Below are 16792 nucleotides of genomic sequence, written 5' to 3' on the forward strand. Positions count from 1 at the left end.
ATGATAATTCGCAAAGATGTCCACCTCAACAATCCAAAGGAAGCTTGGATGATGCCAGCAAAATAAGTTGCTATGAAGACCAGCTTCCTGCATGCATTTGGATCAACAAATGGGTCCATTATTTTCTGAATCATGGAAGATAGAGGAAGGGGAACATCAATCAGCAACGGGACCAATTGCTGTATCTCTTGAAGAACCGATTACAGCACAGATTAGAGATGGTGCAATTTTTGTATCTAGTCAAAACCATCGAGACGATGTAGTTAGTACCAATCAACATACCATGATTATAAGAATGCTAAGAAACAAAGAAGATCACCAATTTGTTGCTATACTTTTATTGAACATCTCAGAGACAGTATTGGGTAGTCATTAAAAGAAACATACTTGAACAGTACTGGATAGAGATATAACAATGTGAATTTCATGAGAAATAGAACAAGTGTAGATCTGGACTATAGAATTGGTATCTTTTATATGAATCTGAACTGATTACTTTCAAATGAAAATTATGTGAATATAAAGTGAATATTAACCAACCTACAAAGACCATACTGAGGGCTAAGCTTTGCAAAAAGATGCTAGACTGGAGAGTTGGAAACATACGTAAGAGATTGGAGAGGTCAGAGGTGGCAGAAGTCATAGACCTCAAGCGCGTTGTTCACTCGAGGAATGACGAGTTATTTGCAAAAGATGATTTCTATTTGGGGGTTCCTGAAAACTTAGTGCAATGTCAATGATTTTCTTACTGTTATACTGGGATAAGAAGTTGGCTAGATGATTGAGCTGTTGATCGACTGATTGAAATGTTTTTCTTTTCTTTTCTTTTCTTTTCTACTTTCTACTTTCAAACATTTTCTCCCCTGACTTTTTTTTTTTTTTTGAAAAGACATTTCCATATCATTGGTTATGTCTAATTGAACAGTCTACCAAAAGCTTCGAGGGCCTATCGATCAATTTATCTTTATGAGCACTCCAGTTGTTATCCAATACTACGCCGTATATCATCTATACAAATAGACCTTTCGAGAATCCAATTAATGCTTGAGGGTTGATACTTATGAGATCAAGATCACCTAATACCGTCGTAACGAGGCCAAGGACCCACCAAAATTGAAAGTGGGCCTTGTGTGGCTGAGAAAAAGGTGCAACCGGCATATTTGGTCTTTGGGGGAACTACATTTCTTTCACCTTCCAAACCTGCAACTCAAGCCGGCCATATAACACGGCTGCACATTTTTTAGGATAGAGCCCTAAAGAATATGCTAGAGCTAAAAAACTTATCACAACCTCATTATCTATGAACAAAAATGATCTCAATTCATAATAAACAACAAACTTATATAAAATTATCAGATTCATTCATCCAACTGGAAATAAAGATGTTCTATCTATTCATTTCTTACCTATGATCTTAACTAGCCAAGTACTACGCAACCTACAATTTTGAAAGAAAAAAATACAAGAAAGAATATGAGCTTTTCCAGCTCAGTAAAAATCCTGAGCTGCTGCAACATAAGTAATAGGAAAACAATCACATGAATAATTTCAGGTAAAATGAAAATATGAATATCATATCGATACTCAAAAAGCTCATACAATTAATTATGCACATAAGCTCTTATTATCATCTTATCAAAAAATTATATATATATATATATATATATATATATATATATATATATATATATATATATCAAATTTAACTAATTGTTCAACAACAAATTCTTATGTCATATTATTTGTTTTTCATTAACTCGATTTCTAGATTTCATATCAATTATTTTTTCAATTTTGGACTAACCGAGATCATAACTTAGTCCAAGACAGACAATCTCATGCATAAGTCCATGGACATTATACCACGCATAAATCTGTGGAGGCTATCCCATGCATAAGCTCGAGGTTGCCATCCTATGGCTAAATTAATCCAAACCATACTCATCAGTCTCATTTACAAGTTATATGCACTTGTGATCCAGGCATTCACTTCAAATCTCCTACCCGCGATCTCAATCGCCTCTAGTTTGGAGAATCCAGCTAAAGAAGAAAAGGCCAACCAAGGCGTCCACTTTAAATTTCCTACCTGCCATCTCAGTCACACCTAGTTTGGAGAATCCAATTAAAGAAGAAAAGGCCAACCAACCCATTAAATCTTTGCCAACCAACCCACTAAATTTTTTCAGCATTTTTTAGAATTATTGTCCTAAGATTTTGCTTCAGCCAACCCATTGAATCTTTGCCAACCAACTCATTAAATCTTTTCAGCATTTTTTAGAATTATTGCTCTAAGATTTTGCTTCAATCAACCCATTGAATCATTTCAGTATTTTTAGAATTATTGTACTAAAATTTTGCTTTATTTTTCTTGTCTTTCTACTTATGTGTAGCTCGTCCTTATTATATAAAGGCCCCACTCCTTTTTATTGGGATCATTGAAGTATTGTTTCACAAGTTCTCTATTAGTGTGATCGCAGGAGAGCAATGTGCTTGCTCTTTCTCTTCCATCCTTCATCGAAGACGACGTGCTCGCCTTGACCGGCTTCCCCTGCGTCAATTTGTCAAATCAATTTCTACTTACACTCTAAATTTCCTATGAAATTCAAGATAATATTGTTCACATATTTATATTTCCGAAATATGATACATATACTATTCTGCAAGTATATTCATACTGAAGATTATATAAAATATACTATCACATGTTCAGTATCTCTGATTGTATGGTGCCGTCCTTCAGACCACCAGGTATACCAAAGTCTCTGAACTTTCAGGGCATCCTTTACCGACGGCTTCCTCGTCTTCCGGTGTAATCGGGGCAGGGGCGCTACAGGGGAGCCTAGGGAGCCGCCAGCTACGCGTGCCGCTTCACCGAGATGGAGCGCCTCTGGCAGGAGCACGCCCTTGGGCGGCCCATCTTCCCTAAGGCCATCGGCGAGCTCCACGCCCTCACCGGCCTCGTCGACCCCTCCAAAAGCACCGGCGTCGCCAACGCCGGGCTCATCTACTTCCACGACCGCCCCCTCGCCATGTCGGAGGACGACTTCCCCTACCACGTCCGCGTCACCCCCTCTAGCGACCTCGAGACCGTCGGACGCTACGACTTCGACGGCAAGCTCCACTCCGCCATGATCGCCCACCCAAAGCTCGACCCCGTGTCCTGTGAGCTCTTCGCTCTCAGCTACGTCGTCATCCAGAAGCCATATCTCAAGTACTTCCGTTTCTCCCCTGCCGGCGAGAAGTCACCCGACGTCGAGATCCCCCTCGACCAGCCGACCATGATGCATGACTTCGCCATCACTGAGAATTTCGTCGTGATCCCCGACCAGCAGGTGGGGTTCAAGATCCAGGAGATGATCCGCGGTGGCTTGCTGGTCGTCTACGACCGGAGCAAGACCTCCTGTTTGGGACTTCCAAGCACGCCGCAGACGCGTTGGAAGTGGGTCGACGTCGCGGACTGCTTCTGCTTCCACCTCTGGAACGCATGGGAGGATCCCGGCACCGGTGAGGTCGTCGTCGTCGGCTCTTGGATGACGCCGGCCGTCGATGGTGCGATTGTCCTGGAGGACGCTATCGAGGATGGAAGGATTGGCAAAGACGACGTTATCCCCCCGTACTTGGAGCGTACTCCTTCATTTTCTCCTCCATCGCCTCCAACAATATCCCCCGATGGGCAGCTTCCCCCGATCCGGATCCATCGCTCCCTCTCTCTTACTCCTGATCGAGAAGAACAACTCTCACTCTCTTCTTCTCTCTCTTTTCTCGTGCGAAGAGACCAAAAGTCCTTCTTAATAGAGCATCAAAGGGTGGGATGTTTGATTCCTACTCAAATTCAACGTCCACTGAAAGATAAGACTTGATCACTACTAAAAGATAAAGATAACTATCGTCCATTAAAAGATAAGATTTGATTACTACTAAAGAATAAAAAAAACTATCACCCACTAAAATATAAGACTTGATAACTACTAAAGAATAAGTTTTCTAGTAGAATAAAATAAGAAATAGAATTCCAGCATAAGTAGGATAAGCAATCATTCTCAATACTCTCTCTCATTGCGAAGTCTATGTTGACAACCTTGAGCTTGCTGCGCAAATCTTCAAACCGCTTGGCTGCCAATCCTTTGGTGAAGATATTTGCTAGCTGGTCCTTTGTAGAAATTGAAAGCAAATCAACCTCTTAATCTGCAATTTTTTTCTAATAAAATGATAATGAACTTTAATGTGCTTTGTCCTTACATGAAATACCAGATTCCTCGCCAAATGGATTGCACTCTCATTATCACAATAAAGAGGAACAATATAGTCAGTATCCTAACCTAAATTATCAAGCAACCTTATGAGCCAAGTTAATTCCTGAATTGCTATCACAGCCACATGATACTGTACCTCTGTAGAAGATAATGAAATAGTAGGTTGTCTCTTACGGCACCAAGAAACACTACCAAGTCCTAAGCTAAAAGAATAACCAGTGGCAGACCTACGTGTGCCTATATCACCAGCATAGTCTACATATGTTAAACATACTAACTTGACTAAAGAATTATTAGTATATAAAATATCATAATCAACAGTCTTAGCAATATATCTCAGGATCTGTAAAACTACATCAAGGTGTGGCCACTGAAGACACTACATATATCGGCTGACAATGCTAACTGCATAAAAAATATTTGGCCTTGTGATGGTTAAGTAGATCAAACTACCCAAAATCTGTCTATAAATAATAAGATCATCAAGAAGTTTGCTATGCTCTCTACTCAACTTTAAATTTGATTTAGTTGGTATCCACATATTCTTGCAATTAGCCAGTCCATACTTATTCAATAAATCAACAGTATATTTTCTTTGGCAAATAAAATAGCCATTCTTAAGCTTAGCTACTTCAATGCCAAGGAAATATCTCAATTCACCAAGTTTTTTCATCTCGAACCTAATAGATAGCTAGCCACGAACATTGCAGACCTCATCAACATCATCACTAGTAACAATCAAATCATCACATAAAGGCAAACAATTACTATACCTTTACTAATATACTTTACAAATAAACTAAAGTCTGCAGAAGATAGAGAATAGCTACAAAATAACAAATACTCTATAATTTTTCCATACCATGCTCTATGTGCTTGTTTGAGACCATACAAAGCTTTCCTAAGTCTGCAAACAAACTCAAGATGAGAAGAGTCAGCAGAATCAGGAGGCTACAACATATAAATATCTTTATCAAGATCATCATATAAGAAAGCATTCTTGACATCCATCTTCCACAACCACCAACTTTTGCTTGCTGCTAAGGGAATAAGTACTCTGATAGCAGTTAATTTTGCAACTGGACTAAAGATCTCATCAAAATCAACTCCATACTTTTGTGAAAATCTTCTTGCTACAAGCGTAGCTTTGTAGCGTTCAATAGTGCCATCACTCTTCCTCTTTACCTTATAAACCCACTTACAAGAAATAGGAGAAACACCACTAGGTAAAGAAACCAAATCCAATGTCTCATTCTTATTAAAAGCTGAAGTATCTTTTTTTGTGGCATCCTCTCAAACACCAATGCCTTTAGCCTCATCATATGAAGTTGGTTCTTGCTGATCAACAATAGTAGAAGCATAACAATAAGTAATAGAAGAATAATTCCAATCTCCATACCTGTCAACTGCTTTCTTCTTTCTTTTGCTTTTCTACAATGGTGATAGATCCTCGAAAGCTTCAGGTTCAACTTCATGTCTTCTTCTTCTCTAATACCATGTTCATTTTTCTTAGAATTTGAGGCATGCACTCCAGTTTTCTATGAACTTTTAAGAGTACCCAAAATAGCAAAGATGAGGAAGGCTCTGGCTGTTGAACTGAAGAAGGGGAAGAAGATTCACCAATTTTTGTAGAACCAACATCCTTCTGAGATACTAAGTCCTCATCCTGATCTAAACTTACCAATTAGGAAATAGGATCCATCAGAAGACCACCAAGAAGAGCTCTCATCAAAAATAAAATGTCTGGAGATATAAATCTTCATTGTTTTAGGATTAATGCATCTCCAGCCTTTCGTAGCCTCATCATAACTAAGAAACATACATCTAACAGACTTCTTATCTAACTTATTAGAGAATACATCATAATCATGCACAAAGCAAACACATTGAAGCACACAAAGATGAGAAATATCAGAACATTTTCCAAACAATTTTTCATATGGAGTCATATTATCAATACTTCTCAAAGGTGTCCTATTAAGAATGTAAACCGTTGTCTGCATGCATTCTGCCCAAAATTCATGCTTCACATATTTTGTATAAATCATACTATAGATGGCCTCAAATGGATGTCTATTCTTTCTTTCTGCCACACGATTCTGTTCAGGAGTACCTAGGCAAGTAAAATGTCTAGTAATGCCATATCTCATCAGATAGTTAGAGAATTCCTTTGAAATATATTCTCCATCAACATCGGTTCTTAAGCAACCAATTTTTAATTTAAAGATATTTTCAACCAAATTCTTAAATTAGAAAAATTTCTCAAACACTTCTGACTTTTCTCTAACAAAATAAACCCAAGAATATCTAAAGAAATCATTAGTAAAGATAACTGCATACCTCAAACTGATAAAAGATGAAGTACTAATCATTTCTGTGAGATCTGAATGCATATTTCCATACTGGCAATCAATGCAAATAGTGCTAGTATTGACATTCATCTTGGGAAGCCCATTAACTAGTCTCCTGCTCTACATATCTTGAAGTCTGACATATTCACATGAGCCAATCTAGCATGACATAAATCAGCAGTATCATGCTTAAGAGTTCGATCAACATAAGAATTACCGGTAGACATGACATAAAGCTTGTTCACTTTCCTGCCTGGAGTAATAAACTTTTCAGAAGCTTTAACATTAGCATAAATCTTCGCGGTGTCAGGTTCAAATTAAACATAATACCGTTTGTCGATGATTTGTGAAACAAAAGTCAAATTTTTGTTCATGCCAGGCACAATAAACATTATTTACGAAAATAGAAGAACAAGTAGATGATATGAGAGATAAATCACCAATATTTTTGACAGAATAAAGTGAATCATCGACAGTAGCAATAGCATCAGAACCAATATAATCACGTAGAGAATCAAATATCTTTCTATGATCGGTCAAATAATTAAAACACCCAGAATCAATAATTCAATTATGAGCAACATTAATATCTAACACGTGACAAGAAGTAGAAATACATGCATTCTAGCTATCGAGACAACTGAAATCAACAATAGAAGTTGTGAGAGCCTAACTACTAGTTTTCTTCTCTCTCCCATTATCTGAAGTAAAGGATGCAATATTAGATTGTTTGAGCTTCACCCTACAATCTTGAATTTTGTGGCCAAATTTTCTACACCTATGACAATTCCCTTTGAATTTGTAATCTTTCTTCTGATTAGAATTTTTATCCTTCTCAAATTCTCAAACTGGCTTTTTTTCTAAATTTTTAAATTTACTATTCCACTTCTTATTTTGATTTTTACTCCCAAAAAATAAGCTCTCTTTTTTTAGGGAATATAGTCAAATCACGCATCTAAGTATTAAGTGCTTCTTGATTAATAAGTATATTTTCTAACTTTGTTAAAGTAGGTTGTTGAGTCCATTCAGAAATAGCAAGCATATAAACACTACACTCCTTATTCAAACCATGAACTGACAGTCTATGCCATTCATTTTTACCATAACGAGAGTTTAGATCAAGCTCATCAAACAATTTTTTTTTTTAAGAAAATATTGGGAGATTGTAAGATTATCTTATTTGAGAACACCAATCTCGTTCTCTAAATATTGAAGCCGAGCCTCATTAGACTTCGAGTGGAGAGCAGCAAAAATATCCCATACTATTTTCGGCTCCTGTATATCTTAAATATGTTGATGATTTTCTTCATCCATATTAAGCCTAAGAATATATATGGCATTTTCAGCTTTGATCTTCCACTTTTTTCTCGCTTCTGCATTATCAGGAGTTTCTGGTGGCTTTACTGTATTTGTTCCATTCACAATCTTCCATAAATCTTGCTTAATCAAATAAGATTTGATGCAGGCCTTTCAATGCACATAATTAGTGTTATTCAATTTTTTTATCCCAATACTAGAGATTGTAGTATCTTCAGTCATGATGATTTATCTCTTGAATCGCCAAATATGATCTACACATTTACACCGCCGCACAGCGAATTACTAGAAGCTCTTCAACTATGCCGAATTACGAACACACAAATAACTGATCTTTAAGCCTATGGCTTTGATACCATGTAAAAGGGCACACTATGCAGAGTATATCGACCGTATTGGCCAAAGATCTAGAACAAACACCAAACAAAAAAAAATTAAAAAGAGATGCTAGAAGAAAACTAATTAGGAGAGAGAAAAAATATATAATTAAAAAAAATGAGCCACACAAAAAGGCTCTTTCTCACTCCTTACCCAGAAGAACAACTCTCGGTCTCTCCTTCTCTCTCTTTTCTCACGCCACACTAAAGGAGACACCAACGGTCCTTTAAGTAGAGCATCAATGGGTGGGATGTTTGATTTCTACTCAAATTCAACATCCACTAAAAAATAAAACTTGATCACTACTAAAGATAAGAATTACTATTACCCACTAAAAGATAAGACATGATCACTACTATAGAATAAGGATAACTATCACCCACTAAAAAATAAGACTTGATAACTACTAAAACATAAGTATTCTAGTAGAATAAAACTAAGAATAGAATCCTCGTATAAGTAGAATAAGCAATGTTTCTCAACACATGTTTGAGTGTGGGGTTTGAATATGGTATACAAGTTGGTGTAAATACGTAATAGGATACTGTGGCCAGTTAGCATCCTGTGTAGGAGGTGGAAAGATGAGATTTGGTCTCTTGGAATTCATGAACCTCAATTTATTATATATCCTTGTATAGTGTCTTGATATGGTTCTTGAATTTGAGTATCTCTTGGCCTTCATCTTACAAGTGAAGCATGCTAAAAAATCTAGTGTGGCTCAAAGGAGAAAACCAATTGCTTATAGATATTATTTTCTTATATACGGGGAGGCTCTGAAGATTAAATTTTTTTTGGCATACTCTCAAGTACGTGTTTCATGAAATATGATATCGAATTTATGGATACATAAATAAGTATTTATCTAACAAATTTGTAAAAATAGCTAACAATTATAATATCTATTGTAACTACATCAAGAACAAATGAATATTAGTAAATAATTTTTGTATTAACGTTGCATGATGCGTATGCCTATCAGTCTACAATCATTATGGTAGAATTTGATATTTAATTTGTATATAAAATTGCTTGGTGTGACGAGAGAGCGTTCATCAGTCATCCATAGTTGGACTGCATGAAGTTATGCAACGCACCATGTAATTCTCCCACCTAACATCTTTGGTAGAAGCTTGGCATTAAGTCCATTAGTGAAACTTTTTCAAAACACAAAAAAAAAAAAAAAAAAAACAGAAAGAAAGAAAGAAAGGCAAACGCGAGAGGGTGCGTAAACCAAATCTAAACCGTAGACTGCTGTCGGGTTACCAGATTCATTGAACCTGGACGTTTTTTTTGTATGACCTTTTTCCTCGCTCCGAGATTCTTGCATGTGTTCCAGATCGTTCGTGGCCGCTCTGTGTGGGATTCCAACTTAAAAATGGTTTCGTATCGCATCAAGATAACCCAAAATTGTAACGCCAGCTGGTGCGTTGAATTATCATTGATCCATTTAACGTTTTTACCTAATATAGGAGTCTTCCATTCAATCCTTTTTATCTTAAAGAGAAGGGCTCTTCCCCTCCACATTTACCTTCTCTTTATTTTTTGGGTACAAACACATTTACCTTCTCAATTTCATAGTTTTAGAGGGGTTTTCTTTGCTCGCGTCCTCACTCTTGACTCTTGGGGGGATTCTTAGGAAGAAACGAGGAGGATTAAAAAAGGAGCGAAAGATAATAAATTTGGTGGTGGGGCAGCCAAGTTGTTTAGCGGGCCATGGTCAAAGGTTCCTGTTTGCGGCTTTTGCTTGGCTTTATAAAAGGTGAGCTTTTTCGTTCTCTCCTAAAATCTCTTTTTAGGTTCTTCCTCTGCCTCCCCTGTTTTATTCCCTATATATTCTACAAAAAAGGATTGAAAGAGGACAAAAGACTGGGCTCTTTGGATGTTGCAATGATGTGGTCGCTTTCGTAGGTTTGGAAATTGGGGATGATACGTGATTCAAATTAAATTTTTTATTTTCTTTAATTTATAGGAATTCAGTTTGGAGTCTTTTGATTGATCCAGATTGCTGCGTTTTGGTGAGATTTATAATGGGTGATGGTGGAATTTTATTTTGAATTTTGGGATTTTCGCAACAGTAATGAAAAATAACCCTTTTTTATTAGGAAAATTGATCTTTGTTTCTTTTCTCAAAGAAAAAAAAGGAAGGGAGACAAAAGTCATTTTATTTTTCTTTTTTTTTTTATTTTGACGAACATTTTATTTTTCAAATACACCTTTTCCCTTTTCTGGGGGAATCATTGATCTGTCATTGAAGTTTTGTAGCATATTTTTTGTTTTATACCCTGCTTTTTCTTCTTTGTAACTAAAAGTCTTCATTTGGGAGTAGGATCTAAGAGTAACAGATAATTTAGAAATGAAAATATATAGAAACGAAACTGTGGGGGAGCATCTATATGCAAAATGATGCAACTTATTTGAGAAAGAAAAAAAAAAATCCACTGATAGATTCTATGACCCTTTTCAAATCATACTAAGCTTGATCAAGCTTATGTTTATCTATTTGTAGGATAAACTTTACGCGTGCATAGTTGTCTTTGATTACGGTAAACATCCTATGTGCTTGGATTATGCAAGCATCATCTACTTTTCCTTCTGATAGCTATGAAAGAACCAAATAGCAATTGTAAGTGTTCAATGGATAGATAGGGGGAAACAGGTATTCATATATTTTATTTAGTAGTATTAGCAACCATTTTGCAATTTGATGGGGAGCAAATTATCAGAACCATGAATGGTGTCTTTCCTGGTGGCGTTATGCATTTAATGGAAGTTTTATGCCCTTTCACTTTGTGAAAGCATCGCAATCAGAGAAGTCTTGTCTCATGATTCCCTCCCTATATATGATTCCTAGCCCACTCTCATCGATCGAAATTGCATATTTTGAATTAGAAAAGAAATAAGGAATATAGAGTAATCAATAATTACTTCCAAGCCGACACCCTATTAATGATTGCTTATTGCATTTCTACTCTTTTCTGCGGGGAAATGGTTGTCTATTACATTATGAGCCCCAGTGTCACACCTTGTTTAGGAGAAGTATGAGAAGAAAATTAGCCAAAGTCTAATCTTTGATTATTTTTTTCTATTGCTTTCTGTATCTTGAATGTGGTATATATGCAATCTAGGTTCTTGACTTGTAGCTATATCTCACTCACCTTGAAGTCTGACCTGGAATTGTAATAGTGGTCTATGTGAATTACATTTTGTAGTTCTATATTTCACTTGCTTACTTCTCAAACATAAACATTTATGAAAACGGCTGTACTGTTTGATTGGAATAGGGTATCTGAATGGCATTCTGCATTGTATATTATGACTGATTATCTTTTTTGCTGGTCTCCCTTGGAAGTTTGTATTTAGTGCAACAGAAAATATGATAGAAACAAAGGCTGGATTATTGTGCTTTGAATGGTATTTGTTTGTATGCAACTACTCCATTTATTCTAGCCATTCTTGTTTTTTCAGATTAAAACTTGACACCCTGATACTGCATTCTTGTTTCCCTCGACAAACAAGTTCATGATGGGTCACTCCATTTCTGATGGATTTGGAAATAAGGAATTGGATGCGGCCAGCCTTCCCTCCTCACAAGGCCAGAGAGAGAATCCACACTCTATCTACAAGGTTGGATTCCCCCCTCGGAGGAATTTCTTTAGAGAGTTCAAAGATACTTTGAAGGAAACATTGTTTGCGGATGACCCTTTACACCCTTACAAGGATCAAACCAGATCAAGGAAGCTCATACTAGGCCTGCAATTTATTTTTCCAATACTTGAGTGGGGAAGAGACTACAACTTTAGTAAGCTCAAAGGAGATATTATTGCTGGACTGACGATTGCAAGTCTCTGCATCCCTCAAGTAACCATCTTCACACATAATAATATGGTATGGTATTTATGAGCACTTGGTAGTAGATTAGTTTTTTAACATGAGATTTGTCTCCTAACTAGGACATTGGATATGCAAAGCTTGCAAACATGGACCCACAATATGGGCTCTGTAAGTACTACGAGTACTGTTTTACTTCATGATAACTTTTAGTTTGTTATGCAAAACCTTTGAGATGGGTTTCTTTCTTTCTGATTGTTGCAGACTCCAGTTTCGTTCCCCCACTGGTTTATGCAGTAATGGGTAGCTCAAGGGATATGGCTATTGGACCAGTGGCAGTCGTGTCTCTCTTGCTCGGTACTCTTCTTCAGAATGAGTTTGATCCTGTGACAGAAAAGGAGGAATACATCCGGCTTGCATTCACAGCAACCTTTTTTTGTGGTATCACTCAAGCAGCATTGGGATTCTTCAGGTAAGAATTAACCCTCTTGTTAATGCCTGTTATGCCTTCCTACTCTAGTTTCATTATCAATTATATTTGCAACTCCTACTCATTTCACATGACTACATTTTCAGATTAGGCTTCCTCATTGAATTCCTGTCTCACGCTGCCATTGTTGGATTCATGGGTGGAGCAGCCATTACAATTGCTCTTCAACAGCTAAAAGGATTTCTTGGTATAAAAAATTTTACCAAGAATTCTGACATAATTTCTGTTATGAAGTCTGTGTGGGGCTCTGCTTCCCATGGGGTAAGAAATCTATTGCTCTCCTTTTTGCTCAGATAAAGATTTACTTGTTTTTGCTGTGGTGGTATTGATAGTCTTCAATGAAATTTACCCTTTCGCAGTGGAACTGGCAGACAATACTGATAGGGTCAACCTTCCTGGCATTCCTTCTGTGTGCTAAGTACATCGTAAGAATCTAGTTTCATTTCATTTAAATAGCTTGAAAGAAAATTGGATCACTTAGTAATGTTACTTCTGCTGGGATTCTTATGGGTTTGAGATCAACAGGGAAAGAAGAAAAGGAGACTTTTCTGGGTTCCTGCAATTGCTCCATTGATCTCTGTTGTTCTATCCACCTTTTTTGTGTACATAACACATGCTGAGAAGCATGGTGTTCAGATTGTAAGTTCTTAGCTCTGTGATATTCATTCATGAGAAGCTATATAGTCATTTTTCTCGTTGGGTTTCCATGGCTGAAACTAACTGAAATACTAATGCATGAAAGGTGAAACACATAGAGAAAGGCATCAACACATCATCTGTTAATAAAATTTATCTGACTGGTTCGTATGCCACCAAAGGTTTCAGAATTGGACTGGTAGCTGGAATGGTAGCTTTGACGGTATGCTAGTCATAAACCTTGATCACCAGCCAGGAGTGAAATATGTTTGTCTTACTTGCACTAAAATTCTGCGGACTTATCAGGAAGCTATAGCAATTGGGAGAACATTTGCTGCTGCCAAGGACTATCAGTTGGATGGAAACAAAGAAATGGTAGCTCTGGGAACTATGAACGTCATTGGTTCAATGACTTCTTGCTATGTTGCCACAGGTAAACATATCTGATTTACTTTGGAAACAGACATGGAGTTGATAATCACGAAAGCAAATTGCTGAGATTAGTGATTAAAAAAAATTATGGTTTCATATGCAGGATCTTTTTCAAGATCAGCGGTAAATTCCATGACTGGCTGCCAAACAGCAGTCTCCAATATGGTTATGTCAGCAGTAGTACTTCTAACCTTGGAACTAATCACACCTCTCTTCAAATACACCCCGAATGCCATCCTTGCGTCTATCATCATATCAGCCGTGGTTGGCCTAATTGACTATGAAGCTGCATTTCTCATCTGGAAAGTTGATAGATTAGATTTTGTTGCCTGCATGGGAGCTTTCCTTGGTGTGATCTTTGTATCAGTTGAGATTGGCCTGTTAATTGCTGTAAGAATCTGGCCACCCTTTTGAATATTTGAATATTCACTGGACAGACTTTCCCATTGGAATCTAAATGCAGTTTCATGAATTTTCTCCCTAAATAGGTCTCAATATCACTCGCTAAGATCCTTCTGCAAGTAACAAGGCCAAGAACAGCTTTACTTGGGAATCTTCCAAGAACTTCAATATATAGGAACATCGAACAATATCCTGAGGCTACCAAAGTTCCAGGAGTTCTGATTGTGAGAGTTGATTCTGCCATCTACTTCACCAACTCCAATTATGTCAAGGAGAGGTAATGACTTATTTTACCATCTTGATAAATTTGATCCTTTTGGTTCTAGTTTTTAATATTCAGGGGCTCCTAGTTGCTAATTTTATATCCATGAAACATATATCCATGATAAAAATGAGGCTAGATATGCATGTTGAGATTTTACCCGGGCTTCAATAACACGCCCAGAGATTAGGGGTTGTTAGGAACCCTGCAGCTCAACCTGCCTGCAGGTAAAGTTGCAAGGGAGGCCCATCATGCATGTTTGGAGGTCTGCAGCTAAGGACTGAAGCAGCTCTGGCCCAGAAAACCTGCTTCTCTTTTTCAGAGATAGTTGCATACTGTAGATTGAATTATACATCATTATACATGTATGCACTCAGAGAAAGCTCCAGACAACTGAAATTTTTAAGAATGCTGCCCCCGAGCTATATCATCCAATTCTTTATTCTAAATCTCCATTAATTGGAGCAATCCAGAAAAATAACTCAATATTTACATAAGGATTTGTTGAGAAGTTTAGAAAAGCATCTAAGAAAAACTGTAACTTCCTGGTGTTGCCTCCCTTGGTACCGTTGTTCCTCCTGATGTTTCAGTTATGCTCTTCCAAGATAGATCTAGAATCTGAATTAAAAATGCCAACAGTGATTCATTTCATCCATACTGGTTTTCTAGCTCCGAAGAGATCCTTTACACAATTCCATCGATCATGCCAGTCATTTTTGTCTGTTCATCATTATTTCTCTTATATTTTAACCATCGTATTTCAACGGATTCCCCATTTCTTCTGTATAGCTTGAATTTTTAGGATTTGGATGCTCGAAACTTATCCATGCAAAGGCTAAATTTCACACGAGAACTTGATGAAGAATTCCATTGCAACAAATAAGAAGAAAAGAGTACACAGATGATTCTCGTGAATTCACTAAGGATACTGAAATTTTAAGTAACATCAGGTGCTTCCTCTATTTTTTCCTACCCTTCTTTTAGGATGTGCTTGGATCTGCATAGAACCTGAAACCTACCCATTACCAATGATTGAATAATATGATGTAGTGGCTCATGGTCATTTATGAACTAATGAACAAGAGTGTTAAGGCTATCTCCAAGACATACCTTGCAGCTGCCTCTCTGTGAAAAGTTACTGTTTCTATTTTGTTTCCTTAAACTTTAACACTGATTGTATCCTTTGATACTCTCACTTTCTTGAAAATTCCTAGACAAATCGAAATCAGCTCTCCCTCACCTCTTGAAACTACCTTCAATTGTTATATCATAATTTTAGCTCCTTCGCTCACCACAGTTGAGGGTTATCAATCTTCAGAAATTTCAACCAGACTGCATCAACCCACTAATGAACTAAAAGTAGAGATTCGGCCATAACAGCACTGCAGAAAACTTACGACAAGTCATCTCCTGTTTCAGGATCCTAAGATGGTTGAGAGACGAAGAAGAACAACTTGAAGCAAAACAACTACCAAGGATCGATTTCTTGATTGTCGACATGTCACGTAAGAGATCTCACACCTTGTTTCCCTACTCCTATACTGATCTTCCAAATTCATGCAGACCTCATGCATGCTAGTCGTCAACATTCACTACTTGACGTTCTTTGCAGCGGTGACTGACATTGACACCAGCGGTGTCCATGCCTTCGAAGACTTGCACAAGAGTCTTCAAAAGCGCAGCGTTCAGGTTAGAACAAAACTTTGGTACATACCATACTACTATATCTCAAATAATGGCAAACATTAGTAAAGGGATGAGGTCTGAAGCATGGCTTACAAGTCTTAGTATGTTTCTTTCAGCTTGTTCTTGCCAATCCTGGTCCCATTGTGATCGACAAGCTCCACTTGGCCAAGTTCACAGAGCTCATAGGCCATGACATGATCTTCTTGACAGTTGGAGCGGCTGTGATGACTTGTGTTCCAAAGGCAAGGGAAGATGTATGAAGGAAGGAGAAACCTAGTTATCTTAGGATCAAACTACTGAATTAGCTACATAAGTGAGAAAATTGCTCACTTGGAATGAATTCTGAGAATGAGTGCAGTAGCTCCTGTCGAAGGATTAGTCCAAGAGCTCTATAACAGGAGGTGGAGGGTAAAGGCGAGGGTGATGTTATCGTGGACACCTCAATTACTGAGTGGGGTAGTTTGCCTGTTTGGATCGTTCACTTACTAAAGTTGCGGGTTGATTTGGAACTGTGGTTTTGTGGATAAGATTGGAGATGAAAGTCCAAATCTCTCTCTCTCTCTCACACACACACACACACACACTCACGCTTGCACAAACTTAGTATCTTTATATGAATTACATATAATCTAACCTTGAATGGTTAAAGTTTGTAATATCTTCTTTTGATAACCCTCAAAGACTAAAGTTTATAATCTCAAGTAATTCATAAAAAAATGAAATATACTAAATATTATTTATTTCCTTTCAATGTTCA

At 37.3% G+C, this 16792-nt stretch overlaps 2 protein-coding genes across 2 annotated transcripts; both read left to right on the plus strand.

The window, feature by feature from the left end:
- Positions 1 to 2480: 2480 nt before the first annotated feature.
- On the plus strand, positions 2481 to 3860 carry LOC120111491 (9-cis-epoxycarotenoid dioxygenase NCED1, chloroplastic-like). The gene has a single exon (XM_039128547.1). The coding sequence runs from the start codon at positions 2877 to 2879 to the stop codon at positions 3858 to 3860; it is 984 nt and encodes a 327-aa protein (XP_038984475.1). The 5' UTR covers positions 2481 to 2876.
- Positions 3861 to 9724: 5864 nt separating this feature from the next.
- Positions 9725 to 16583, plus strand: LOC103713322 (sulfate transporter 1.2-like). The gene is made up of 14 exons (XM_008800205.3): positions 9725 to 10058; positions 11765 to 12157; positions 12250 to 12298; positions 12392 to 12599; positions 12704 to 12878; positions 12977 to 13042; positions 13143 to 13256; positions 13360 to 13476; positions 13560 to 13686; positions 13789 to 14075; positions 14174 to 14364; positions 15769 to 15854; positions 15962 to 16038; positions 16152 to 16583. Exons 2-14 carry the CDS (start codon positions 11819 to 11821, stop codon positions 16293 to 16295), a joined length of 1980 nt encoding a protein of 659 aa, XP_008798427.3. The 5' UTR covers positions 9725 to 10058; positions 11765 to 11818; the 3' UTR covers positions 16296 to 16583.
- The last annotated feature ends 209 nt before the right edge of the window (positions 16584 to 16792 follow it).

Source organism: Phoenix dactylifera, chromosome 8, assembly GCF_009389715.1.
Source record: "Phoenix dactylifera cultivar Barhee BC4 chromosome 8, palm_55x_up_171113_PBpolish2nd_filt_p, whole genome shotgun sequence".
NCBI classification, from domain to species: domain Eukaryota; kingdom Viridiplantae; phylum Streptophyta; class Magnoliopsida; order Arecales; family Arecaceae; genus Phoenix; species Phoenix dactylifera.